Source organism: Gallus gallus, chromosome Z (genome assembly GCF_016699485.2).
Source record: "Gallus gallus isolate bGalGal1 chromosome Z, bGalGal1.mat.broiler.GRCg7b, whole genome shotgun sequence".
In the NCBI taxonomy this organism is placed as follows: domain Eukaryota; kingdom Metazoa; phylum Chordata; class Aves; order Galliformes; family Phasianidae; genus Gallus; species Gallus gallus.
In genome coordinates, this window is record NC_052572.1 from 74,002,946 (window position 1) to 74,030,924 (window position 27,979).

The following is a 27,979-nucleotide window of genomic DNA, read 5'->3' on the forward strand; positions in this document are numbered from 1 at the left end:
AGCCTGGGATGCTCAACCAGTGAGTGCCAGGAGAGGCTTGACCTGCATCGGACCCAGGGTATGTCACGGAATGGATTTCACGGGCAAGTTGTGCAGTTTCTCCCTTGTCAGTAGGGATTGCCTATTACTGCAGTAGTAGTAGGTGTTGCCCGTTATTGCAATAACGAATAAGCTGCTCTTCACAGAGCTCTTTGCCTGATTAGAAACTGTTGATCTTGAGCGTGTTTCTCACAGTCTGGTGCCGAAACCCGGGAACAGCGTCGCCCACGGTGAGCCTCCGCCTCTGCAGCACAGGACAGTGCACCCCGCTCATTTTTCTGCAGCCCTGTGGGGTGGCAGCGGTGGTTCATCGTGGAGCCGGCTGCGGACCCGAGGATGGTTTTCAGAGGCAAGATCTGTGAACAGCTGGGGGATAGGGACGGACAGCGGGCACTGCGGTGTTGTGTGATTGACCCGGTAATTCCTGGCAACTCTGTGCACAGAGCGAGGTAGGAACAATCGTGTGTGATTAAGTACTGCCTTGGAGGTCGAGGTCTGGGACTCCTACGCTGTACGTGAACGTCTTTCCAGAAGGGTTGCTTGACGGTACATGCCTGCTATAAGTCCTTTAGGAAATAGGTTGAAAAACTGGAAGAGAAGTTCAAGAACCAGGGATAAGGATAAACAGAAAATGATTAGATGTCGTGTTGTTGTACGGCCTGAATAACCAGGAGGAGTCCGCATACGCTGCTTGTTGGATTTAGGGAGTGCAGCGGTCAATCATGGCTAGATAAAATTCCGTAAATAAGGAAGAACAGAGAAACCCCCAACGGGATCCTTTAAGCTGTGTGCTCCCTGTACTTTTCCCTAGGATTAAACTCACTCACTTTCCTCTACGCAGCGGTGTTCCCCCCCTTGCCGTCCTGGCCTCGAGTCAAGTCCTGTACCTACAGGAGGGAGGCTGGAGACAGCTGACAGAGTGGAGGGTACTGGCTCAGATCAGCCCCTTAACAGCCCACCTGAACCGAGCTCTGTGACTAGTGCTGATACTGAAAAGATAGAGCTCTGCCAGCTTAAGAGAGAATCGGAACAATGCAAAAGGGAGGTTATAAATTCTCCCTTTCCTAAATCTAACACCATTATCCCCACTGGCACTTCCGTGTATCCTCTTAGGGAAGTTCCAATGTTATCAGGGGACAGAGGAGATGTAAACTCCCCACTTGCGAGTGGAGAGGTGAGAAATTTCAAAAGGGAAATGAAACCTTTAATGCAAGATCCTCTTGGATTAGCAGAACAGTTTGATCACTTCTTGCTCTTGGTCATCAATTCAGCTTATGAAATACTAGGATTTAATTTAACTGGGAACACCTTAAGAATAACGGAGGTAGAGGGATCAGGAATGATAGTTTCACTTTTTGAATTACTGCTGAATTAAAATGGGGAGATAAAATAGTCACAGGGCAGTTGTCTTGTGTGCCAGAAGCAGGGACCAATTCACTGGGGAGAGACTGAATAGTTAAAGGAGGACTGCAGTTGAGAACTTGTGAAACAGGTAGAAAGGTGTCAGTGAATCTGCTAAGAGCCGACGATGAAAAAAATAGATAAATGCAGAGGTATATAGATAAATAGGTATATAGGTAAATAGATAAATGCAGGGCAAGGAAGCCGGGGTGGACACAGAATCACTCCCTGAAAAAAATAACTGTCCGAGGAGAGAGTGAAGCTGTGAAGCAGCGACAAGATCCCATACCTTTAGAAAGGATAACGGGTCTAAAGCCTGTGATACAAACCTTGGTTAAGAATGGTCTTCTGGAACTCTGTCTGTCACCCTATTACACTCCAATTTTGCCAGCACAGAAGGCAGGTGGTACCTATGGGCTGGTACAAGATCTAAGAAAAATGAATGAAACAATTCCCAAGCGACGCCCCCTGGTTCCGAACCCCTATGCTTTAATGAGTCTGATCCCACAGGAACATGAAGGGTTTAGTGTGATCGACCTAGAAAATTGCTTTCTGGACCTGCTCTTGGGACTCAGGGAGTTGAGATCTTTTTGCCTTTGATTGAGAGGACCCCGAAATGGGATGCAAGCAGCAAAAAAGCTTCCTGCGGGATCCCGCCCCTTGTACAGATTGCTGTATTAGTCATTGTCACTGTCTGTCTTTGTAACTGGTCGATGTTTGTGTTGTAAAAACGTTACCTGTGGAATTCCCTTCCCTGCTTGAGGCAGCCTTGTCTTGCTGGGGGCCGCTGGTCACGACTCTTGCCCGGGGAACTCGGTGTTCCCGTGCCCTGGGGAAGCAGGTGGACTCCATCACCCAGCCACACCCAGGGCATTTTCACCCGGTACCGAAGAGCGGCTGGGATAAGCAGCTGCTATGGGATGAAGGGGGTCCAAAGAAATTCTGGAAAAGACCATTCGGGGTCGTATTTTGGCTCAGTGGAGAAACGCCACCCATCAGCCGGGGGGAACGTGGGAATGGAAGGCTGTTTCTGCAGTTGGAACGAACAAGAGGAGTCTTTTGTGGTCTGTGCTGCCATCTGTTGTCCTTTGTGGGTACTAACAGTTCTTTCCGGGTTTCTCTTCATTCCGACAAAGGGGGGTCTCTCATAGTGCTCATCACTCGTCCTTTAGGTAAACTTTCCATGTCGTGGCATGCTTAGTAGGTAGGTGAAGTAAGGAACAAGTAATTAACAAGTACAAAGGCTGCAGCTTTTGTATGATAGACTACAAAGCGTATTGAAAGGCTATTCTGTTTTGCCAGGAGGCTCTTAGCAAAAGAACAACAGACTTAGCAAGCAGCAGAGAAGCCAGGGCCTCCGCATGAGGTCGAACTGTCTCACTCTTGGCTCAAGAGGGATGCAAGAGATACTTCCCTCCACCCTCCTTCCAGCCTTCTCTCTGTCCTAGGACGAGCAGGTGTCCAGGAGTGGTGGCCTAGTGTTGAGTAAGCAAGGGTTGGAAGTCAATTAATTAGCAGTATACGCTTAGCTAGCAACACTTTACGTTTAGCCAGGATCTGTACGTTTAGTTGAGCGTCGGGAAGACTGTGAACCTGAAGTACTCAGCCAATGAGGAACCAGGGGAGGAAGAGAGAAGCGTCGGCTAATGGGGCTGAAAAGATGTCATCCTGTTTTCTGCGTGCCATTGCAATTGCAAATAAAATCTGCTTTATCAGAGATGCCGTGCTGATGAATTCTTGGGGTATTTCCAAGAGGAGCCTCGAGTGAGAGCCTTCTTGCTTCAGCTGCAGGAGGTGTCGTGCTCAGGGGCTCTTGTCCTGCTATCTGTCCAGATACCTGCTGGGATAGCGGCACGGCGGGTGGCAGACAATCCAGGAGGTTCCTGGAGTCTGTCGAGGACAACTTCCTGGTCCAGGTAATAGATGGACCAACCCGACGTGAAGCCTTACTGGACCTGGTGCTCACCGGTGCGGAGGAGAGCATTAGAGAGGTTAAAACTGGAGGCAGCCTGGGCTGCAGTGGCCGTGCCCTGGTGGACTTTGTGACCTGGAGGAACGCAGGCCTGGCAAAAAGCAGAGTCAGGACCGTGAGCTCCAGGAGAGCAAACTTGCAGCTGCTCAAGGAACTGCTGGGTGGGATCTCCTGGGAAAGTGTCCTTGAGGGCATGGGTACAGAACAGAGGTGGCAGCTCTTTAAGGACACCCTTCTGAGAGCGCAAGAGCTCTCAGTCCCCCAGCAGAAGAAACGGGGCAGGGGAGGCGGCTGACCGGCAGGGCTGAGCAAGGACCTGCAGCTTAAACTGAGGGAAAAGAGGGAAACGGACAGAAAGTGGAAGCAGGGTTGTGTGGCCTGGGAAGAATAGAGGGACGTTGTCCACACGTGAAGAAATAAGACTGGGAAAGCCAAGGCACAGGTAGAGCTGAACTTGGCGAGGGACGTGAAAAATATCACCAAGGGGTTCTACAGGTACATAAGCAGGAGGAGACAGGCCAAGAAGAGTGTTCCCCCTCTGATAAATAAGAACGGACAGCTGGCTTCCTCAGACATGGGTAAAGCTGAGGTGCTCAAGAAGTGCTTTGCCTCGGTCTTCACGGGTGGTCCGGCTCCTCCCCATGTCTGCCAGGACCCTGAAGATCTAGGCGTGGGTGAGAGGCACGGGTTCCATCCCACTGTCGGAGACCTCCTCATGAAATTGAACATATATACGTCCACGGGACCGGATGATATCCATCCCAGGGTTCTGGAAGAGATGGCTGATGTGGCTGCCGAGCCGCTCTCCATCGTATTTGAAAAATGATGACTGTCTGGTGAAGTCCCCGGTGACAGGAAAAAGGGAAACCTTACTCCCATTGTTAAGAAAGGCAGAAAGGAAGACCCAGGCAAGAGCATACATGTTAAGGCACATATGAGAGGAAGAGGTGATTCGAGACAGCCAGCATGGCTTCACCAAGGGCAGTTCGTGCCTGACCAATCTGGTGGCCTCCTATGATGGAGTGACGGCTTCGGTGGATGGGAGAAAGGCGATGGATGTCATCTACCTGGACTTCTGCAAAGCCTTTGGTGTTGTCTTTCACCACATCCTTCTCTCTGAATTGGAGAGGCATGGATTTGAAGGCTGGACGGTTTGGTGGATTAAGAATTGGTTGGCTGGTCGCAGCCAAAGGGTTGTGATCAACAGGTCTGTGTCAGGGTGGAGGCTGGTCACAAGCGATGTCCCTCAGGGGTCGGTCTTGGGACCGGTGCTCTTCAACATCTTCATCAGTGACACAGACAGTGGCATGGAGTGCACCCTCAGCAAGCTTGCAGATGACACCAAGCTGAGTGGTGCAGTCGATACGTTGGAAGGAAGGGAAGCCATCCAGAGGGACCTGGACAGGCTGGAGAAGTGGGCTCATGACAACCTAATGAGGTTCATTAAGGCCAAATGGAAGGTGTTACGTTTGGGCCGGGGCAATCCCAGGTGTTTATGCAGACTGAGAGCAGCCCTGTGGAGAAGGACTTGGGGGTCCTGGTGGACGAGCAGCTGGACATGAACCAGCAGTGTGCAGTCCTAAAGGGAGCCTATAAACAGGAGGGGAGTCAACTCTTGGAAAGGGTAGATAATAGCAGGACAAGGGGAAATGGTTTTAACTTGAAGGAGGGAAGATTTAGGTTGGATGCCAGAGGGAAGTTCTTCACTATGAGAGTGGTAAGGAGCTGGAACAGGCTGCCCAGAGGGGCTGTGGATGCCCTGTCCATGCCTGGAGGTGTTCAAGGCCAGGTTGGATGGGGCCCTGGGCAGCCTGGTCCAGGATTCAGTGTGGAGGCTGGTGGCCCTGCCTGTGGTGGGGGAGTTGGAGATTCGTAATCCTTGAGGTCACTTCCAACCCGGGCTGTTCTGTGGTTCTGTGATTCTGTGAATATCCAGAAACTGTATGGGCAGTCCCATACTTTAGCCACTGCCCACATGGTTTTCTGCTCCTCATGTCATAGTTTCCAATGCAGGCAGTGGGCGATGACTTCTGCTGATGTGTTTTCCAGTCATCTAACTTAAGCCAATGTGTTAGCTTCATCATTAGCCTGCCAGGTGACTGCAAGGCTTGATGTCTGGGGACACAGCCTTTCCTCATATGCGAGAAGCTCCAGGCCCCTACTCATCTCTGTGGCCATTCGCTGGACTCTCTCTAGAAGTTCCCTGTGTTTTTTTAACTGGGGAACCCAGAACTGGACTTACTATACCCAATGTGGCCTCACCAGGGCAGAGTAGAGGAGGAGGACCACCTCCCTTGACCTGCTGGCCGGAGTCTTCCTAATGCACCCCAGGATACCATTGGCCTTCTTGGCCACAAGGGCACGCTGCTGGCTCACGGAAAATCTGTTACCTACCAGGAAATCTAGGTCCTTTTCTGCAGAGCTTAGGTCAGCCCGTAACCTGTACTCTATTCGGAGCCAAGACTAGCCTCTCAACAGAAAAAACTGTGAAACCGTTCTTACCAAATGTCCCCACTACACAGACACACCACCCTGCCGCAGCACCACCTTTGCGCACTAACAAAGGAAAAATGCTATGGTCTACCTGGCAAATTGATTGCGTCAGTCCTTTGAAATCCTGTGCTGGGTACAAATACATCTTAATCAACGTAGAAATAATACACGGAGTGACTGCGTATTTCAAATGCTGGAGATCTAATGGGTAGGGCACCATCCTAGGCTTCTCAACATGGTTCTCTACTGTACCTGTTCCTGGCTCTATCCAAAGTGATAACAGCTTTCATTCTACTAGCAAAGAAGTGCAAGAATGGGGAGAATAAAGAAGGAACAATCTGTGTATTTCGTACACCTTATTATCCACGATCCAATGGTATAGTCAAACCTGCTAATAGTCTGCTGAAGAAACACCTAGAACTATCTTACGGGCGGTGGGACAACCGCCTTTCTAGAACTTCACAGCAACTAAATAATCAGCCCATTCCCTATGGAAGCCTAATCACTCAAGCTTTTCTAACATCTCCTTTGGAACAGACCTTAACCAATGGGCGTACCAGAATTTCAGTGAAAATGGACAGCACGTTGTAGCAGACATATCATTTGTGGGAGCTGTTCCAGTAACCTTAAGCAAGCCACCGTGATTTTTGGCATACGACTCCATTGGCAAGGACAGAGTAGAACCCAAAGCCAGTATCTGGTGAATTTATCCACTGTCATAAAAGGGGTGGCCTGTTTGCCGTCCCCCAACACAATCTTTTCCTTCTGTGTTTTTGGTTTTTTGTTTGTTTGTTTGTTTGTTTTGTCTCTAAGGCAAGAGGAAACTGCACTGCCGCTCTATGGACGAGAGGCACTCTATGGACAAGAGAAACTCGCCTTAGTCACAAGGTAGACCGCGATTCTAAACGAGACCTTCTGAGCTCTCATGGATCATAGCATCTATGAACGGCATCTCCCCTGAACTGGGACACTCCCCAGGTACTACGAAATCCTATGCATCTGTTCCACAGGAGTAGCTGTCGAGATATTTTACCAGATCCACATATTTCTGTTTATTTCTGTCTGTAGGAGCATATGTGTTTTGTATCTGTCCATACGTACATAGACTAACCAGAGAATTATAGAATCCTCAGAGCTGGAAGGAACTTTTACAGATCATCTAGTCCACCTCCCCTGCAATCAGCTGGGATCACAGCTCAGTCTGCTTGCTCAGAGCCTGGCCTTGAAAGTCCGTCGTGATATACTTGAAGAAGTCAGTGATGTATCTGAAGATGATTCAAACTAATTCGGATCCAAAGCATTGATTCAGCACCAAGGAAATGACTTTGATGGCAATTCTCACAATTTAGCTGCTGGTGCTGTGAAAGTATTGGAAAAGGCTGCCAGTTCAGGTTTTCTCTCTTGTTGATGTGTGCAAATTCAGATTTCCCAGGCTGCATTTTAGTAGCAGTTAACCCATCTTTGCCAAGGGAACATTTCAGACCAATCGTTGCAACCTTGCCAAAGAGCTGTCATTGAAATAAGGCTAACGATCGCAATAGGCTAAGATACTAAACCAAATACGACCGAGATTGAGAAAAGCACAGAGGCAAGTAAGAGCCTGCCGTAGTTTGGTGTGTGTGCCTAATCTCCGGAGGATGCTGTACGAGCTGCACGTTTGTTGTAACTTCTGCGTGCGCGCGTGCTGATGAAATTCACAATTATCCTTCCAAACTCCAGCAGAGGGCGATATTTTCCTGCATATGAGCGCAACCCTTCCCAAACTCACCCGAGCAAATTGCCAACGTGCGGTCCGGAGGCGTTAGCGTTATTCAAACCGCTTTTGGAGAAGCAAACACTGTGATCCTAAGTCTTCTTTTAGGGCGCCATTAAGGATAAATTAGGCGTATTAGTATAAATTAGGTGTCGGCGACAGGTAAGAAAAACAAACGTGGGAAATGTTTTAGAAAGTGATTATTTAGAAAATTAAGTGACTTTCTCCCCATTAAAACCTTTATTTTGGAAGTCTCCTTAGGCACAGAGTCGATGCTGGAGGTCCAGCAGCAGCCGTTCCGTAATGGGAGCTCTCCTCATCTTTGGAGTTGAACAAAGATCACAGAAATGATGTTGTTCAGCCCAGGATGATGAGTAAAGCTGCAGAAGGTCTACCGGTCTGTAGACTGTAAACTGGAGACTGCTCTTTACTGGATGAGTAAAGCCGCAGAAGGTCTGCGCAAGGTTAAAAGAACTGCATAGGGAAGGGTGCGAGGCTCATGGCAATCAGCTAGTGCCTCAAGCTCCAGCATTTGCTTTCTCCTGCCTGTAGTTGCATAGTGTCTGCAACACTGCACAACCAGAGAAATTCTTTCATCCTCAAGCACGGCTTACACTATCTATGGCTCCCATTGCAATCCTGAAACGGAGCAAGCAATTACAAACTGCAAAGAGAAACAGTTCTGTGCACATCCACAGCTGTGTGTCAACAGCCACGCTTCCGTCTGGGAGCGTGCTGGCTTTGCAAAGGACTGCCAAGCACCTGATTCTGTGCAGAATTAAAGCAGACACCTCAGCGTGGACTCCGACTCTGCGCGCTTACCGGCTGCGTGCACCGGCCACCGGCCCAGCCCCCAGTCGGGATGAGGCGCTCATCACGACTGCAAAACACAGCACCGTAACAGCCACCGCAAAGAGAAGGAACTCCACCCAGTCACAGCCAGCACAAGCAGCCTGCGCGCACGCGCTGCCCGCCCTTCCGTTGCTCAGCCAGCTGCCGTCGGGGACCGGGTCCCGGCTCGCCGTGCCTGAGGCGTCTCGGAGTCCTGGGAACAGCCCTGGGCCGCTCCCTGCCGGGGGAAGCGGCTGCTCTTTCGGCCGCCCCTCAGAGCGGCCCTGGGCTCACTGTGCCGCCTGGAGCGGTGGGCGTCTCGTCCTCGTCCCTCGCAGCGGGGCACGGTCGTCTTGTTCTGAGGTACCCCGGTACCACAGGGCGCTGACAATGGCTTCTGCTTGGGAGAGGAAGTACTACTACTCCGATCTGGGGAAGAAAGTGGTGCTTCTCCCCAGCCTCCTTCTCCGTGAGGAGTTCAAAGACATTGGTTACCCCATGATTTTTGAGGGAGTGCTGCTCCTGGCCGATGTCTCAGGTGGGCTGGGCGTGGCGGAGCCCCCACAGACATGAGCCCATGGGACGCTCCAGGCCCTCGGCAGCTCTGCTGCGAGACAGGGTGGCCATCTTGTCACTGTGCAGGCCTCCTGCCGTGCTGCCCAAAGAGCGGGCAGCTTCTCCTGGGCCGTCAGCCATGGCTGTGACGAGCGCTGAGCTGGGGCCGGGGAAGGGGTGAGCTACCGGTGCACGCAGAGGCAGGCGTCCTGATTTGCGGCTGTCTTTCTGGCAGGTTTCACTGCCTTGGCAGAGAAGTGCATCCAGCAGAGCGGCCCAGAGAGAGGAGCTGAGGAGATGGTGCAAACCCTCAACGCCTACATGGGTGACATTCTGGAACGTAAGAGCCGTGCTGCTGGGCTGTCGGGCATCGAGCCCTGGGGCTCGCTCACTGTGGACAGAGCCGTGCTGGGCCGCCCGCTCCTGCCTGCCTGGAAGGGGCGAGGAGCCGCAGCCGGGCTGTCTTTGGTGGGGCCGGGTCAAGAGGTGGTGGGCACAAACTGAAAGGCGGGAGGCTTCGCTGGGCAGAAGGAGAGGCCTCTGCGGTGAGGTCGACTGAGCTGCGGCGCAGGTTGCCCAGGGAGGCGGGGGGGTATCCCCACCCAGAGGTCTTCACGAGGCCTGCAGATGTGGCCCCGGGCAAGCGGCTCCGGGTGTCTCCGCCTCAGCGGAGGGGTGCGCAGAGCTGGAGCAGATGCACTCCAGAGGTGCCCTCCTGCTTCCACCACGCTGTGCACCGCATCTCAAGGCGCTGCCTCCCTGCTAGCTGTGCGGCTTCCAGGGCTGTGGCTGCAGCGGCCCTGGGAGCAGGGCTTTCTGGAGCCGTGGCCTGGTCCTGCACCGCCACGGTGCTCCTCTCCAGGCGCAGTGGCTCTTCCCGTGGCTCCTGGATGAAGGTGTCCCTGTAACTCTGCTTTTCCTTCTCTTTGTCTGCAGAGGTGCTGGCTTTTGGAGGAGACATCCTGAAGTTTGCAGGTGTGTACGTAGGAGGAGGCAGAGTCGGTGTCCTGCTGATGCGCAGCGTCTCCCACGGAAGCCTCCTGGGTTCCACTCTGCTTTTTGCGGAGAGCAAAGGGGAACTGCTTTGCCTCCAGCTTTGAGCAGGGCTTCTCCCTGCAGGAGAAGTGGGGGGTGGGGGAGTGGGGGGGGCAGGGAGCCCCGTCTTTCAGTGCCGAGGGGCGCTCGCGGTGGGGAGTGTTGGCCTCACTGCTGTCCCCCACCACCCACCCTCTTGCTCTGCTGCCCTGGAGGTTGCTGTGGCTGGCCCAGCAGATGGGAGGGGTCCCTGAGGCCAGGCTTCCCCGGAGGTCCTTCAGGATGCCACCCTCCCACAGTCCCCTCTTCCTCGGCACGCCGGCCAGCTGCCTGCTGCTGTCCCTGCGGCTGGATGCAACTCAGGGAGAGTCAGCCCTCGGGAGAGCCTTCACCTGCCCCTTGCTTTCCCCAGGGGATGCCATGCTGGTGCTGTGGAGAGCAGCAGGGCCTCAGCTGCCTACGGCCATCAACCTGGCGCTGCAGTGCTGCAGGAAGGTCCAGAAGAAGTACGGCACTTATGACACGCACAGTGGTCTCAAGCTCCACCTGAAGATAGGTACGGGCACAGATGGCTCAGCTGTGCCACATGCACAGCCCCAGTACCCTCCAGAGCCAGTGGATAGCCTCCCCTGCCAGCATTTGCAGGGCAAGCAGGAGGCAGCGAGGGCGGGGGAGGCCGGGGCTCCTTCCCTGCCTGCCTGGCGTCAGCTGTAGCACAGGCCCCTCGCTCCCAGTGAGGGTCCCAGAGCACAGCCTGCTCCGTCCATGGGGGCCCCAACGTCTGACCCCGCTGGGAGGTAGAAACGCCCGTTTCTGGGACCTGTGGCGGTATGGGCCTGAGAAGGACGCACGAGGCCCTTCCCCTCCCTGGGCCTGTCTCTAGGCTGGGCGTCAGCTGAGCCTCTGTGCAGCTGGGGGCCGCCAAGTTCCAAAGGTTCCCTGTGTTCACGCCGCTGGTCTCTCTCTCCCCAGGGATCTCCGCCGGGATGCTCTCCTTCATGTCCGTCAGAGGCGGGGATCGTCAGTACTTCTTCGTCTGCAGCGGAGCCCTGGACGAAGTTGTCAAGGCCCAAAAGCTTTCGGCTGCCCATGAGGTAGTGCTGTCACAGACCTGCTGGGAGCTGTGTGATCAGCAGCGAATCAGGGCCAAGCCTCTTGCTGGCAAAGGGGCCGTGAAGGTGAGTGGATGGGGTGTCCTGGAGCCCTTTGGAAGACCCGCACCTGGGTGGGGAGGCGGCTGAGAGGCTGAACGTGGCCACAGCCGTAACCGTAAGCGTAGGCAGAGAGCCAAAGCTGTTGGCCTTGCACCTCAGCTGAAAGTCCAGAGAGGTGGGCTTGCCCTTCTCTGGGAAGTGAGAGTGGAGGGGCAAGCCCCGTGCCCTGGGGCTTCTGGGGAGGCCAGTGGCATTCCTTTCCTCCTGTGTGTCTTCAGGTTGTGGGAATGAGGCGCTTAGCTCGCCGAGAATGGAAAGATGCTGTAGTCCAGCTGAGCAGTGCCAGAGGGGAGAGGCATTTGAAAGGGACGGGTGAGTTCCTTGTCCTGTGACTGGCTGGAAAGGTGGGCCCTGCCTGCTTCACAGGCACGAACAGGAGCAAGCACAGGAGAATCTTTCCCTCGCCGTGTCCAGCTTCCCAAGGCCCTGTAGGCCTGCCCTGCCAGTGACGGCCTGCGTTTCCTTTCCTTAGGCCTCCGAAGGCCGACTCTTAGGATGTGCGATGATTCTGAACTGGCAGCGAGGCTGGAGAAGTACTTATCGACAGCTGTTCTCCGGAAGGTATGGCCACCACTGCTGGCGGCTGCGTGCAGGGAGGGCAGAAAACAGTGTGGAGCTCTTGGGAAAATGGGCAGCCAAAAGAAAGTGCAGTCTGAGGCGAGAGCCCGACGGAGGAAAAGAGATGCCAGGGCTGCTGTGGCCAGACGTGCCCAGAAGCTGTCCGTTTGTGCAGCTCCTCTGAGAGGCACGGCTGGTGAGAGGCAGACTTCCCTCTGTCTTTTGCACGGCTGTTGTTCTGGAGATTGCGCAGGCATGGGGGCGGGAGCCTCCGGGGGGCTCCGGGACAAGATCCCGCTCAGCAGCCTAGGGGAGGGCAAAGAGTCTTCCCTCGTGTCTGCACGTGTCACAGGACAGAGCAGCTTTGTGCCAGGACTCGGTACCTGGGAGGACTCCCCCATCCTCCAGTAGCACCTGGCATTGCCTGCACGCCTGCTCTCCCTCGGTGTCTGCTGTGGGCCCAGAGAAGCCCCTGGGAGAGCAGGCTGGCAAAGCTGTTGTGCTCTGCTCTTGCAGCTTCGTGAGGACGTGCCGCTGGAGCTGTGCTCTGAGCTACGGCCCGTCACCAGCCTCTTTGTCCAGCTGAAGTTTGCTGACAGGATCAACGCAATCGAGCTCAGCAGCAGCCTCGGTGACTGCAGCAACACGATTTCAGGCATCATCAGCCCTCACAAGGGTGAAATCAACAAAACTCTTCTGTTTGACAAAGTGAGTGCGTGACAGCCATCGCACCCCTGGGGTGCCTCTGCCTGTTTGGCAGCAGGGGAATGGGAAGCCGCTCTGCCCGGCTGCTGGGATCTGTGGGTTGACCTGAAGCTCCGCTGGTCTCCCCAGTGCCTGCGGTGGAATGCATCAGCTGCTGGCCATCGGTGTTGTAGAACAAGATGTATTGCACCTCTTCTTTGCAGGGCTGCACCTTCCTCTGCGTGTTTGGATTTCCTGGAGAAAAGCTGGCCCACGAGATCACCCACGCCTTGGAATGCGCTATGCAGATCTTCCACATGACCTCCATGGGCCTGAGAAAACTCCAGTGAGTGCACGTTATGGGGCGTGTGTGCTGCCTGGGACGGCACGAGGGGAATGATGAGCAAGAGACGTGCCCTCTGGCTTGTCCTCCTTCGCCCCTGGCAGGAAGGAGGCGGTGTCTCAGAGGTGGCAGGTTAGCCCACGGCAGCCAGGCACAGTCCCCCCAAGTGCCGCCTGCCAGTCACCGTGTCGGAGCGAGCCCTCACCAGGGCATGGAGCTCCTCGGTGCCAGAGGCAGGCTCCTCTGGGCGAGGGGGCCAGGAGCAAGGCCTGGGCCCGGTCCCTCGACCTCCAGTGGCTGCCATTGTGAGTGCTGTGCAGGCAGCAGCTGCTTGCCTCCCCGCTAAGGAGAAGAGCCTGTGGCCTGGTGCAGGTTGCAGCCATCAGGCCTCGGGGGAGGGCTCCAAACGGTCTTGCCTGTGCCCTACCTACGTCCCCTGCCACCGGGGCGTGTTGCGCCCCAAGCTCTCCAAGTCCCCAGGACCCATGCTGGTGCGTGTGGTCCCAGTGCTGAGGAGGGGGGGGAGAGGTGGGAAGGGATGGAACGGGGCGAGCAGGACTGCAGCAGGGCTGCTGCTGAATCCACGCCACTCTCTCTGTGTGCCAGGCTAGTGTCTGTTGGGGTCAGCAGCGGGGCAGCGTTCTGCGGCTTCACTGGCCATCCCGAGAGGTTTGAACACACAGGTAGGGCTCCTTTGTCTTAGGAGTGTGAGGCTGGCATGGCTCTGCTTCAGTGCATCGGTGTGGACGAGGCGGCTGGGCTGAGGCAAGGACACGCTACAGCCTGCTGGGGCCTTGGGGCGGGAGGATGGGCTCAGAGACGTGTGGTTCCCTTTGGGTCCGCTTACCCTGCAGTTGGGTTGGCTTGTGCCAGGAGGGGAGGTTGCCCTTGGCCTTGAAGGTTTCCCAACTGCGCTGACGTATGCTCTTTCTCTGTGGCAGCCCTTGGCTTTAAGGTGAATTTGGCCGCCTGCATGATGGTGGCCTACCCGGGGGTGGTGTCCTGTGATGCAGAGACCTGCGCAGCCTCTCGCCTGCCCAGCTACTGCTTCAGAGCGTTACCAAAGAGAAACTTGAAAGGCGTTATCAGTCCCACCACTGTCTATCAATACGTGGGGACCACCGAGAAGCAGTAAGTGTTCTCTGAGCTGTGCACGTGAGGGGAGAGGGGCCTCAGGGGTACGACCTTGGCCGAGCAGAGGGCTCGAGTTCTGCAGCGAGACCAGGCTGCTCTCCCACAGACCTCCCTTGCCTGTGGCTGAGAAAATCGGAAGCCCTGGTGTGGGTCTGCTTTCTGCCTCTGTGCCCTTGTGCCTCTTGCTGCTAAGAGTGTGGAAATGATGGCACCGGGATGGGGAAGGCTGGCCTGTCTTTGGACACACAGGGTAGCCTTGCGTTCTTTGTCCGAGCGGCTTCTTCAGTACAGCCTGGCTTCTTTCCTCATCTTGAATTTCTTTGGTTGTTGCCTCCGGCAAGGGACTTTTGTTAGCTTCGGCTGTCGTGCTGTGGCTGCTGGGCTTCCTTATGCTCGAGGCTGTGCTGGTGTGTCACCTTGAGCTTTGGCCAGGGGAACATGCTCGGAGTAAGATGCTGCTTGAGAGGGGGGTCTCCACTCCTCCACAGCAGGCTCTGCGTGCTCCGGCTTCTGACCCATTAGGCGACTCCTGTTTGCTCTTCTCCCCCTTCTAGACAACGTGACGTGGGCGTTGCCGAGGAGAGGTCACCCTATGGTCCCTTGCTGGGTAGGTGGAGAACTCATCCGAAGCCCACTTGCTTCCCTTTGCCCAGTGCTGGGGGCTCTGCTGTGGGCTGCCCCTGGCACACAGCTGAGCGCCACGCAGCTGCTTCCTCGCTCCCTCCCTCCCTCCCTTCCTCCCTCTCTCTCTGCTGCGGGATGGGGGAGAGAAGTGGAGGGGCTCCCCGCTTTTCAGCACGCTGCAGCAGCTCATTTCCTTGTGGGTCTGCACAGGTCGGGAGGCAGAGATTGACCGCTTTGAATGCTGCTTGGAGGCCTATGAGCATTTGGAAGAACCACACGTCCTGGCATTTGTGGGCATTCCAGGCTCTGGAAAGAGCCACTTACTTGCCGAGCTGGCCATTTTAGGCCGGGCTGCTGGGCACAGGTAAGCACTGTGGAGCTGTCGCTTTGGCACCCCTCCGCCACCCATCCCCTGGCGTTTGCAGAACGCAGTTCGGGTGCTGCTGTGCCCAGCCCTTGCACTGCAGCCTCCCAAAAAAGCCTGCTGTGGACCCAGCCAAACAGTACCCACCTCCTCAGAGAGTTCCAGCTGGCTCTGTGAGCCACTGTTCTCCTCCTTTGTCCCTGGGCCGAGCACAAAGAGACGGAAAGAGCTCCAGCTGAGGAGCTGAGAGGAAGCAAGGTGGCCCACCTCAGAAGCGCTGCTTGCCCTCTGGCTGTTTTCCAGAAGGAGCACTGGGGCAGAAAAGCCTTGCTGTGGGCCAGGCGGCAGACACAGACCCGCCACCTGCTGAGGCCTTCCTTCTTAACCCAATGAGTGCCTCTGCAGGGGGTGCATAGTGCAAGCCGGGCTGGGGCTGCGGAGGCGCAGGGGCCGCGGCCAGCCCTCCCAGTGACCGGCCTGCAGCCGCCCACGGGGACTCTTTCTTATACGACGAGTGGAAAGCTCGGTCCTCTCCACGACGCACTTGGAGAGTCCCGCTTTCCTCTGCAGAAAGGACCAGGCGGCTCACCTATAAAACACTGCTGTCCAGGCAGGCTGGAGCTACCGGGAGGCAATTCTGGATCTCAGCGCCTTCTGCTTTTGCACCGCAGGGTCAACACTGTGGAACTGGCAGAGGAGAACTTGCAGCAGCCCTTCTCTGCCATCCGTCTGCTGGTGGCCAGGGCACTGGGTCTCCAGGCCGGTGAGACTTGCAGTGACAGGCAGCGCGCCCTGCAGACCGTGCTCCAAGGCACAATAGAAGAGAGCAGCTATTGCTTGCTCAACGATGTTTTCTTAGTGTAGGTGAGAGCGAAAGGCTGTCCTGCTTGGATGCTCTGCTGGGAGCAGCTCAGCTCAGGGCTGGGACTCGCGGGGCTCGTACCCCACCTGTCTGATTCCTGTGCCCAGGAGTCTCCCTGTGCGTGGGGTGCTCCTGTGCCACGCATGTGCCCTGGGTCTCTTTCAGCAACCTGGAAGTGGCATTGAAGGGGGGCTGGTGCTGGCCGCACGCAAGAGCAGAGGCATTCTGCTCTGCAGTCTTGCTTTGCGGGATAGGTGTGCCTAGACCCTCAGCTATGTTCCTCTCTGTCTTTCCTGGACAGTTTCCCATCACAGACGAGGTGTGCAGGATGCGTCACACTGAATGGAACAGTGCGTTCCACCTGACTTGTACGCAAGTGCTACAGAAGGTGAGCACGTCTCCCTCCTCCCGCCTCACAGGAGCCAAACAACCGTGCTGGCTGCGGGCTCCGCGCTGGAGCTGCCTGAGGGGGTGGCAGGATGAGGCGCCCAGGTCATGGCCCTTCAAGAACTTTGCCCAGCTTCTCTCCTTCTGCCGGGGAACTGATGTTAGAGGAGGCCGTACAGTCTCTCAGAAGCAAAGCTGCTAAACTCCTGGAGAGGGAGGTGGCTGAGGAGAGGCTTCTGGCTATCCCCTTGTCTTGAGGAGAGAAAGTCCTCCCCAGAAGAGGAGAATCCACCAGATTCCACTCAGAACCACCTGTTTTTTTTTTTTTTTTCAGGTGCTTGGAGGGGAATTTGGCATATTTTTCGTCAACAACGCCCACTTCGTGGACTCTGAGTCCTGGTCTATCATGTGGCCCCTGCTCCAAAGCGTCACGGTCCTTATGGTCATGAGCTTAGCTCTGGGCCATGACAGAGCAGAGGACATTTTCAAAGCTGCCACAGACAGCACAACATCGGAGAGAATCACCTGTCTTCGTCTGGAAGGGCTGAAAGCTTCAGACGTGGTGCGGAAAGCCTGCCAGGAGCTTGGAGTGCGCAGCATCCCCAGGGAGCTGGCAAGGTAAAGCCAAGTCGGGGAGCTCTTCTGAAGGGGTTGCATTTATGCTGACCACGGCTGGGAATCGCCCTGCAAAAAAGGCAGCCACGGGGCTGATGGGTCTCTCCTTAAGCCTGGCCATAGCAGGTGTGAGCTGAGAATGGGCAACTGCCACGAGGCAGCAGAGTGTGGATGGTGTCAGCCCTTTGCTGTTGCCATGGCTTGCTCTTCTGTGCTTTAGGCACTGTCCAGCAGCCTTTCCTGATGGATTCCCAGGAACGCTGTGGGTCTGGGGGGCCCCAGGCACTCACGCCCCATCCAGAAGCCAGGCGTAGCCAGGTTGAAGAGGCTGGTTAGCCTACGAGACCCGAGTGACTCACCACCCACCAGAACTGTGCTGCACCTTACTTCCCTGGTGTCGGTTGTGCTCCTGCCCAGGTTCCTGATCCAGAGAAGCTCTGGCATCCCATATTACTGTGAGGAACTGCTGCGCTCCCTGCGTTGCAACAACATGCTCTTGTTGCACACCGGGAGGCCGAAGGAAGGAGAGGACAGCTGGCAGAGCCTGATGGGTAAGCACCCTTGTTGCCGATCAGCTGTTGGCTGTGGTGCATCCTCTCCCGCACAGCCGCACCTTGCTGCTCCCTTGGCAAAACACCGGCTCAGCTCCTTGTTCATGCTCCCCATGCTCTCCCTGTCTTCTGCAGCCAAGGCATCACCCGCTGTCACAGCTGCCTCAAGCCCAGGTACCGGGAGTGACGGCAAAAGGATGTGTGCCATCAGACCAGACGTGAGCCTGGAGACCCCCATGCTGCCGTTTGCCTTGAAAGGTGAGGAGCTGAGCAGCGCTCGTCCAGTTTGTGGCTGTGCCCCAGCTTCGTTTCCCGGGGTGCAGGTGAGAGAGAGGCTGAGCACCTGCGTGCTGCAGAGTCACCCCCTCAGCCTCAGGGCTCAGCCAGGAAGGTGACTCCAGTCCAAGCAGGCTGTGGTTTTCCCCTGTTGGCAGTGGACCAGCTCTGAGCTGACCGGTGAGCTGCACACCATGGGTGGGGGAGCTCTGAGTCCAGCTCTGGGCTGGTGAGAATGCTTTGTGTTCTCTGTGTGCACTGCTGGCTATGAACCCAGTACAGACCTAGTAGGTCCCCCTAGTAGGTGGGACGTGCATACCTGCTGGACCGTGCCCTCCCCATCACCGGTTGGGAGCATTTGTCTGTCTGAGTGTCTCTGTTTTCCCTGGCTCCTGTGACCTGTGACTGGGGGGGGGAAGCAAAGCCATCTTGAAGATACCAACCCTGGGCTCTGGTTGCCCAGCAGGTGCCGTCCTGAGGAAGGGAGGCCAAAGTCCTCCCCGTTTGCTCAGGTGAAACTCTCCGGCTTCTCCAACCTCAGGCTCAGGGACAGGCAAGACAGAGATGTGTTGCTTCTTCTTGGCAGAGATTGCGCTGGCTGAGCTGGACCGGATGGATCTACAGAAGCAGATGGTTCTGAAGTTTGCAGCCATCATAGGGCCGGTGTTTACAACCCAGCAGCTGGTTCACATCCTTCCCATCTCTGTAAATCAGTGGATTAATCCACTGCTGGACATGCTGGTGAAGGACAACATCCTGAAGCGGCTGAAGAAGACAGAGGAGCCAGAAGATGTGCAAGGTGCTCCAGAGGGGCCGGCCACCTCCGGGCAGGCAGGAAGCGGTAAGTGGTGGCTGCAGCGTGAGCCCAGGAGCGCTGGGGCTCCACAGGGCCCTGCTCACGCACCTTTGTGCAGAGGGAGATTCTCAGTGGCTGTTGGAAGTGCCTCTGCCACTGTGCTAGCAGGCGCTGGTCGGAGCCCGGGCTGGGCTCAGACGGCAGCAGCACTCACCCAAGTGTGGCCTTTGCCCCAGTTGGGGCAGCCTTGAGGTCTGGCCCCCGCTTTGGCTGAGGCCAGGACTCATTGCCTTGCAGCGGTGGAGAGGCCCTCCGTGAACACGGGGTCCAGAAAACAACAGTCTGACGTCCTGGCCTTCTGCGCCCCACTGCTGTGGGAGGCGACGTACGAGCTGTGGCCCACGAGGGAGAGGGTGAACATTCACCGCCAGTGTGCCGCCTTCCTGGAGAAGCATGCGCACAAATGCCAGAGGTGCCACGGAGGGGACTTTGTGGCCTTCCACCGCTTCGGCGTCTCCAGCCCCCAGAAGCAGGGGAGCTGCCAGGGCTCTGCTGATGAGGATGACTGCTGCAGCTGGGAGGCCTTGGTAGTTGCTGGAGAACACCTGAGGAGGGCCAGGACCCACCCTGCAGAAGGCGAGATTCTGGCAGAGGGCGAGCAGACAACTCTGCGGGCCGAGGACGGTGGCGAGTGCTCCTGCCAGTGCGAAGCCATCGCCGAAGCAGTGCTTGTGCCCCTGGCTCGCCACTACAGGGCAATGGGCAGCACTTCCCAAGCCCTCTATTATGTGCTGGAGTGTGCGGCTGCCTACCTGCACGTCTCCAACAGCTACATGGTGAGTTACCCTGCTAGCCAGCACGAGCTGCATTAGCAGGGAGGAGGCCTGAGGGCTGGCCGCAGGCTCTGCACCAATGCTCACCTGCTGTCTGTGTGCTTGTTGCAAGGCCCTCATGAAGCTGAGCGAAGCAGAGGCTCTGAGGAGCTCCATCAAAAAGGAAGGAAATGCCATCGACCGCTTTGAGGAGGCCATCTTCTTCAGCCTCAAAGGAGAGGTAAAGAGGCAGGTAAAAGCGGAGGGTGTCCGAAGGGATGCAGCCATACGCTTCCCCTGCTGGCAGGGAATGTTCCTGCCACAGCCAGCCCCTGGTCCATTTCTGCAGTCTCTGCAGGTCTTGGGCAAGTCCTCCACATCTGCATGCCTTCCTCTTCCTGTACAGGTCTGCAGTAACGTGGGATGTGTGAAGCTGGCCAAGGAAATGAGCAGGCAGGCGCTGAGACTGCTGGAAAAGCGGTTCCCCCGGACTCGTGCCGGGGCCTTTGTCAAGTCTCTGTGGGAAGGGTTGAAGCGTGCTCCTCAGGCCACAGGCAGAGCGTCCTTCCTTCCCCAGGAGGCTCGGTAAGCAACAGAAGGGACAACGCGGGAGAGGAAGAGCCCTTTTGTACCTGCTCTCACGCATCCAGGCCCAGGCCTGCCCGGGTTTCAGCCCATTCCCAAGCCTTAGCAGGACTGAGGCATTCAGGCGTGATGTGTGGGTAGAGCCAGGGATGGCGCTGCCTCACGCTGCCTCCCCTGCACAGCACAGGAGAAGAATGCACACCTTTGGGTAAAAAGCAGCTTGTGCTGAGGGATGCTGTCACGGAGTCATCTAGATAAATCCCTTCTTCCAGCAATGTATCTGGCTAGCCCCACCGCCCTGCTTTCCCTTGCCCTGTCTGACTCAGTGCTCCACAGCTGTGCCTCTGGGCCCAACGGTTTCTCTTGCGTGGCAGGAGGAAGAAGCAAGCCTGGCTGGTTCAGCGGAGCAGATGCCTCTCCTTGCTCGAGGACCTCTACAGCCAGGAGGGCACATCTGGCGGACAGAGGTTCTCCCGCCTGGCAGCACTCATGAAGGCCAACACGGACAGCAAGATGCACTCCTATCAGGCAGCAGACTCACACATTGGACAAGCCTTGAATTAAGGAAAATAGGTCAGGTTAAAAGCTATGTGCTTTCATGGCGTGCTGAATTGGCAGCTGCAGATGTGGCCTTGCGAAGCCAGCTTTTGGCTGCCCATAACCGATGCTTTTCTACAGGCTTAGACAACGAGTGCAGACAGCGGGTCTCCTGTTTCTCCAAGTGACACCGTTCAGGTACCCTACGTCTGGAATGCAGACAGCAGGCTAGGACAGTAAACCACAAATTAACAAAGAAGCAACGGATTGGTGGACGGAGTTGTAGCCGATGAGAGGACCGGCCAAAGCCAGGTGAAAGAATACAGTGAGGAAGACCACGGCCTTCATCAGAAAGACCACCAGACAACCAGCAAGAGATACCACGCATGCGTAAAAGAACTGAGACGTGGGGGGGGGGGGGAAGGGGGAAATGTCAGTCTTCTGGGGACTCATCGTAATAACCCAGCCTCTTCTTGGACAGCTAGTGCATATGTAAGCAGCTTGTTTTTGAAGTGTGTGCCTTTCCTGACCTGTGGTATGCAGGCTTGGAGGGATTACCCCCCTGCATCCGGCGTGTGCGCAGCGCTGAGTAAACATACCTGCTTTATAACTACTCTGTGGTTATAGAGTGTGATTCCGCACGCCAATTTGGCGAGCCAGCCAGGAGGCTCTTTGCTGGGCCGTGGGGCTGGTCGGCCCAGGAGGCGCTTCTGGTGCGCCCCGAGAGATTCTCGGAGAAGACTCCCTGGGCCAACACATCCACCATGGAGCAGGGAAAGAGCCCCGGCTGCGGACCAGGTATGCTGGGAACAGGGAAGCCGTAAGTCGTAAGCGCGAGAAGTAGATTGTGCTTTTGCAGTGGAGATTTCCAATATTTCCGTATGTAGCACTTCTGCAGGGCTCCCCGCCGCTACAGGCTAGTCAGGCCGTCGTCAGCCCAGCTCTTGTATTCGTGCAAAGGGCATCAAACACAGTCTGCTGCCTCACACGGGGCACCATTTGTTGCCTTCTGCAACTGTGATGTTAGCCACCTGTGTCAGCCCTCTTGCGCACACTGACCAATTACCTGATCAGGGCCAAATGACTGCAGACGCACACCAATATGATGAGCAGCAAAATGGCGTCTACTCACTACTAAGCACAGCTTATATACCTTTACTTAAGCTATCGTGCCCTGTCTTGATTTGTCCATACCGGATCTTAGCCCCTTACTACAATTCCTTATTTGGCTCCTATTGTCTCCTCATTCCTTCGCCTTCTTATCTGGTTTACTTTGTTAGCGAGGACAGTCTGTCTGAGCACAACAGCACCCTTTCACTGTGCTTAGGGAGAGGCCTATCCCGTACAGCACGTATCCCCATCAAGCGCCTACTACAACATCTCCCCCTCCCTAAGCTAAATATTCCTTACACACATGCCTCACCCGTACATTGCGAAGCAATGCAAAGCGCCTAATGCTAAATACATTTCAGCAAACTATCTCCACTATCCCTCCACAGCGATCCTTAAGCAAACATCAGAGCAACAGGGAGTCCTTTCCCGTCATAACCCGACTCCCCGTGCCCGGTCAAGCCTTGCCCTGTTACAGCACGAACGCAACAACCTAAACCCTTCTACAACCTTTCACGCAGTCTATGATACTCAATCCGATGGTCAAAAGTCTTTTCCATCACTCGTTGCAAGGAGTTCTGCAAGCATCCTACAAAGCATGGAAGGCAGATTAGAATACATATAAAGATTGCGAGCCCTATTGCGAGAACCTTACGCAATTGCTTTAATCATGAACCCACTCCCCCAAACAGTCTGTGCAATTTCCGAAATGGTCACTCTCTTCTTTAATCTTCTGTGTATGTTCTTGCATCCATTATAGTTGTTTATGACACACTGTGATCGCCAGGGACACCATAAACATCAGCAACATCGGAAGTGTCAGTGTTGCAGGTGTGGTACTCCTCTTGATGAGTAGTTCTCGATCCCGTCGTCCGTCCCTCAGTTGTTCTGGAGTTAGCTTCAGTTTGCCAATGAAGAATTTCTGTAGAAAAACTTCTACCTAGACTCAGTTTTGGCAGATATGTTACTTATATCTGGTGTTAGTTTTCATGATGGTACCCACAGAATTTCCCCAGATTCATGATGTTTAACTGCCGCATACCCGACAACGGATACCCTTTAGCAAGCCCTTCCTGCGACCAGGAGGCCCTGACTGACCTCCCCCAGAGGGGCATTGTGCTCTAACGTGGCCATACTGGCCGCATCGGAAACACAGCCCTTGCTGCTGCAGCGATCTTTGCTGTCGCGGGCCAACAGCTGCAACTATAGCTGCGGCTAGCCCTTCATTAGTTAAATGAGCCACCTTGAGCTTATCTAAGACATACTGAATAATTTCTCCCAGGGTATTAAGCGTACTCGGGCCAGCTCGTAGCAATGCCTTAACACTGTCATGTGATTTCTGACGCAGGCAGTCAATGATCACTGGCCCTTGGGCTGGTTTCGGGAGATCAGACCCCTCTGCAGCAGCTAAAAGCCTGTCTGCAAAGCTTTGAAAGGATTCATTCGGGCCCTGGGTAATATCTGTGCACGGAGCAGGTGGTTCAGCTTTATGCACGAGTTTATTAAACGCTTCCACCATTGCATCTGTGGCTGCTATTAGCTCCCCGGTCTTAGTTTCGTTAACTGGCCCTGGGGCGAAGCCACTCCCACGGCCTTCCCTGAAAGCCGCGGGACGCCGGTTCCACACAGGGAGCGGCCTGGGCCGACCCCCGCCGCCCCGGCAAGCCCCCTCAATTCGGCCATCCAGTCCATCTCCCATAACGTCTATTGGACCGGCCTGAGCACCATACGCACTAAGTTTGTGATGTCGTTGGGGAGGAGAGGCCCCAGTGCAGCCAAAGCCTGTAGTGCATTTAACATCAGAGGCGATTTCAGGCCTCTTTTATCCATAAATTCCACCAGGCGCGCAACACCCCCGGGGTCAGGCGGCACCCATTCGGGACCATGATCACTCACAATCACCGGGAATGCCTCTGGAACTATACCCTCCCCCAAAGCCTCCGATCTAATCCGATTCCAGTCCGTCATTTGATCCCTCCCCCGCCACTCAAAGCCAGTCCATTCTTTCTCCGCTACACTATCACTCGCACTACCGCCCCTGGGAGTGACCAGAGACGGTAGGCTATGCCCCCTGTCCGCATTGGACGGACCTTTTGTCTGGTCCCTCCCCTTGTGGGCAGTAAGTTGATCCTGCTCATGTAGATCACAGCTTCCTCCGCCTCTTTGACTCAGGTAACACTGACGTACTTCTGATAAAGGATACAACGTTCCGCCTGAGCGGTCCGGATACGGGGGCGGGGAACGAGACAACAAACATCCGATCTCTTGTTGTCTCCTTTTGAACTGGGCGCGGTCGGCTCCCCCGGCGCTATCTCACTAACGGTCACTGGCGGCTCCGTCTCCTCTCGGCCCCTGCAAGAAACTGCTCCCGAGTCCCCATCGGACCCCACTGAGTCCGGTGTCTCGCCTCCACCGCCGAGACCCAAAAGGTATCGAGCCTCTGCCAATACCTTTCCCTCCACTCTGGCCGCGTTCAACGCCCCCAGTATCAGACCCCAAGTTTTTAACTCCGACCCGCCCTCCTGAGCACTCAAAATATGTTGCGCGAACTCAGAGGTGAGGTCATCCCACCTCCGGTGATCAAGAATCTCGTGGGGGGCTTTAACCTCCCCCTCCTGCTCTAACCGGGAAATAACTGCGTGGATATCCTTCTTAGAAGGAGCATAATTGCCAAAGTAATCCTTACAAAACTGAAGCAATACCTTAAGAACATGTTCCATAGTCAGTTCCCCGCCGTCACCTCGGTCTTCTGCAGGGCTCCCCGCCGCTACAGGCTAGTCAAGCCGTCGTCAGCCCAGCTCTTGTGTTCGTGCAAAGGGCATCAAACACAGTCTGCTGCCTCACACGGGGCACCATTTGTTGCCTTCTGCAACCGTGATGTTAGCCACCTGTGTCAGCCCTCTTGCGCACACTGACCAATTACCTGATCAGGGCCAAATGACTGCAGACGCACACCAATATGATGAGCAGCAAAATGGCGTCTACTCACTACTAAGCACAGCTTATATACCTTTACTTAAGCTATCGTGCCCTGTCTTGATTTGTCCGTACCGGATCTTAGCCCCTTACTACAATTCCTTATTTGGCTCCTATTGTCTCCTCATTCCTTCGCCTTCTTATCTGGTTTACTTCGTTAGCGAGGACAGTCTGTCTGAGCACAACAGCACCCTTTCACTGTGCTTAGGGAGAGGCCTATCCCGTACAGCACGCATCCCCGTCCAGCGCCTACTACAACAGCACGTAAACAGGAAAACGCCTTCATTTATTATGTTACTGTTTTGTTTTGCCTCCTTTGGAGGAGGAGTCCACATACGCTGCTTGTTGGATTTAGGGAGTGCAGCGGTCAATCATGGCTAGATAAAATTCCGTAGATAAGGAAGAACAGAGAAACCCCCAACGGGATCCTTTAAGCTGTGTGCTCCCTGTACTTTTCCCTAGGATTAAACTCACTCACTTTCCTCTACGCAGCGGTGTTCCCCCCCTTGCCGTCCTGGCCTCGAGTCAAGTCCTGTACCTACAGGAGGGAGGCTGGAGACAGCTGACAGAGTGCAGGGTACTGGCTCAGATCAGCCCCTTAACAGCCCACCTGAACCGAGCTCTGTGACTAGTGCTGATACTGAAAAGATAGAGCTCTGCCAGCTTAAGAGAGAATCGGAACAATGCAAAAGGGAGGTTATAAATTCTCCCTTTCCTAAATCTAACACCATTATCCCCACTGGCACTTCCGTGTATCCTCTTAGGGAAGTTCCAATGTTATCAGGGGACAGAGGAGATGTAAACTCCCCACTTGCGAGTGGAGAGGTGAGAAATTTCAAAAGGGAAACGAAACCTTTAATGAAAGATCCTCTTGGATTAGCAGAACAGTTTGATCACTTCTTGCTCTTGGTCATCAATTCAGCTTATGAAATACTGGGATTTAATTTAACTGGGAACACCTTAGGAATAACGGAGGTAGAGGGATCAGGAATGATAGTTTCACTTTTTGAATTACTGCTGAATTAAAATGGGGAGATAAAATAGTCACAGGGCAGTTGTCTTGTGTGCCAGAAGCAGGGACCAATTCACTGGGGAGAGACTGAATAGTTAAAGGAGGACTGCAGTTGAGAACTTGTGAAACAGGTAGAAAGGTGTCAGTGAATCTGCTAAGAGCCGACGATGAAAAAAATAGATAAATGCAAAGGTGTGGGCAGGGCAAGGAAGCCGGGGTGGACTCACAATCACTCCCTGAAAAAAATAACTGTCCGAGGAGGGAGTGAAGCTGTGAAGCAGCGACAAGATCCCATACCTTTAGAAAGGATAACGGGTCTAAAGCCTGTGATACAAACCTTGGTTAAGAATGGTCTTCTGGAACTCTGTCTGTCACCCTATTACACTCCAATTCTGCCAGCACAGAAGGCAGGTGGTACCTATGGGCTGGTACAAGATCTAAGAAAAATGAATGAAACAATTCCCAAGCGACGCCCCCTGGTTCCGAACCCCTATGCTTTAATGAGCCTGATCCCACAGGAACATGAAGGGTTTAGTGTGATCGACCTAGAAAATTGCTTTCTGGACCTGCTCTTGGGACTCAGGGAGTTGAGATCTTTTTGCCTTTGATTGAGAGGACCCCGAAATGGGATGCAAGCAGCAAAAAAGCTTCCTGCGGGATCCCGCCCCTTGTACAGATTGCTGTATTAGTCATTGTCACTGTCTGTCTTTGTAACTGGTCGATGTTTGTGTTGTAAAAACGTTACCTGTGGAATTCCAGTCCCTGCTTGAGGCAGCCTTGTCTTGCTGGGGGACGCTGGTCACGACTCTTGCCCGGGGAACTCGGTGTTCCCGTGCCCTGGGGAAGCAGGTGGACTCCATCACCCAGCCACACCCAGGGCATTTTCACCCGGTACCGAAGAGCGGCTGGGATAAGCAGCTGCTATGGGATGAAGGGGGTCCAAAGAAATTCTGGAAAAGACCATTCGGGGTCGTATTTTGGCTCAGTGGAGAAACGCCACCTATCAGCCGGGGGGAATGTGGGAATGGAATGCTGTTTCTGCAGTTGGAACGAACAAGAGGAGTCTTTTGTGGTCTGTGCTGCCATCTGTTGTCCTTTGTGGGTACTAACAGTTCTTTCTGGGTTTCTCTTCATTCCGACAAAGGGGGGTCTCTAATAGTGCCGTTAGGTAAACTTTCCATGTTGTGGCATGCTTAGTAGGTAGGTGAAGTAAGGAACAAGTAATTAACAAGTACAAAGGCTGCAGCTTTTGTATGATAGACTACAAAGCGTATTGAAAGGCTATTCTGTTTTGCCAGGAGGCTCTTAGCAAAAGAACAACAGACTTAGCAAGCAGCAGAGAAGCCAGGGCCTCCGCATGAGGTCGAACTGTCTCACTCTTGGCTCAAGAGGGATGCAAGAGATACTTCCCTCCATCCTCCTTCCAGCCTTCTCTCTGTCCTAGGACGAGCAGGTGTCCGGGAGTGGTGGCCTAGTGTTGAGTAAGCAAGGGTTGGAAGTCAATTAATTAGCAGTATACGCTTAGCTAGCAACACTTTACGTTTAGCCAGGATCTGTACGTTTAGTTGAGCGTCGGGAAGACTGTGAACCTGAAGTACTCAGCCAATGAGGAACCAGGGGAGGAAGAGAGAAGCGTCGGCTAATGGGGCTGAAAAGATGTCATCCTGTTTTCTGCGTGCCATTGCAATTGCAAATAAAATCTGCTTTATCAGAGATGCCGTGCTGATGAATTCTTGGGGTATTTCCAAGAGGAGCCTCGATTGAGAGCCCGGAAACATAGATGAAGTAAGAGGACCAGTTTTAACCACTGAGTGTTCTAATCACGAGAGTAAGCACGGGGTGTCTGTGGAAACTGGAGAACTGTCTTGTCTGATTCGTGGGCTTGGAAGGGAGTGGGACCAACTGTTTGGATGGATTAAGGAAGTGTAATTGTTAATGGTATATGGAAGCGTAACTGAGGGTATGTGGTAGTGTAATTGAGGGTCCGAATAGCGAAATAGTGTAAAAAGGCAAAAGGGTGAAAGGAAAGGTGAGTTTATGCGCGCTGGCCCAAGAGCAACCCCTGCAGAACGCTCGGAGTGAGAGAGCCAGGGCCGGACACTGCCACTGTAAACAGTGCTGCTCGCAAAAGGGGGGTGGGCAATGGAAGTGAGGATAGCCCTCATCTGCAGGGAGCTAAGGAAACCCAAAATCCAGTGTTAGCACTGCAAGCCTCCGGAAGGGAGGAGCTGAAACCGAAACGTAATGCTAGTCGGTTCTGTAATGATGAGAGTTTGGAAAATGAAGAAGGTTTGGGAAAGACACAGGCTGAGGAAGGCAAATCACTAGGAGCGAGGTGTAACAGGGATGTCAGGACCGAAGAGAGGCAAGCGATATGGGAAAACTGACTGAGGAACAGAGATATTGGACAAGCCTTGAATTAAGGAAAATAGGTCAGGTTAAAAGCTATTTATGTGCTTT

General features: G+C 54.6%; 2 protein-coding genes and 1 long non-coding RNA gene across 3 annotated transcripts; all 3 read left to right on the top strand.

The window, feature by feature from the left end:
* The first annotated feature begins 8,767 nt into the window (after window positions 1–8,767).
* On the top strand, window positions 8,768–13,599 carry LOC121108506 (adenylate cyclase type 10-like). The gene is made up of 10 exons (XM_040656217.1): window positions 8,768–9,027; window positions 9,280–9,384; window positions 9,981–10,019; window positions 10,492–10,635; window positions 11,052–11,257; window positions 11,512–11,605; window positions 11,766–11,854; window positions 12,368–12,559; window positions 12,760–12,881; window positions 13,485–13,599. Exons 1-10 carry the CDS (start codon window positions 8,880–8,882, stop codon window positions 13,579–13,581), a joined length of 1,236 nt encoding a protein of 411 aa, XP_040512151.1. The 5' UTR covers window positions 8,768–8,879; the 3' UTR covers window positions 13,582–13,599.
* A 285-nt stretch (window positions 13,600–13,884) lies between these two features.
* Window positions 13,885–14,934, top strand: LOC121108507. Its single transcript, XR_005843049.2, has 3 exons — window positions 13,885–14,009; window positions 14,567–14,619; window positions 14,847–14,934. It is a non-coding gene; the product is annotated as an uncharacterized LOC121108507 (long non-coding RNA).
* A 4,503-nt stretch (window positions 14,935–19,437) lies between these two features.
* On the top strand, window positions 19,438–20,746 carry LOC124417548 (adenylate cyclase type 10-like). Its single transcript, XM_046905868.1, has 4 exons — window positions 19,438–19,552; window positions 19,706–19,884; window positions 20,259–20,457; window positions 20,563–20,746. Exons 1-3 carry the CDS (start codon window positions 19,439–19,441, stop codon window positions 20,446–20,448), a joined length of 483 nt encoding a protein of 160 aa, XP_046761824.1. The 5' UTR covers window position 19,438; the 3' UTR covers window positions 20,449–20,457; window positions 20,563–20,746.
* Window positions 20,747–27,979: the final 7,233 nt, after the last annotated feature.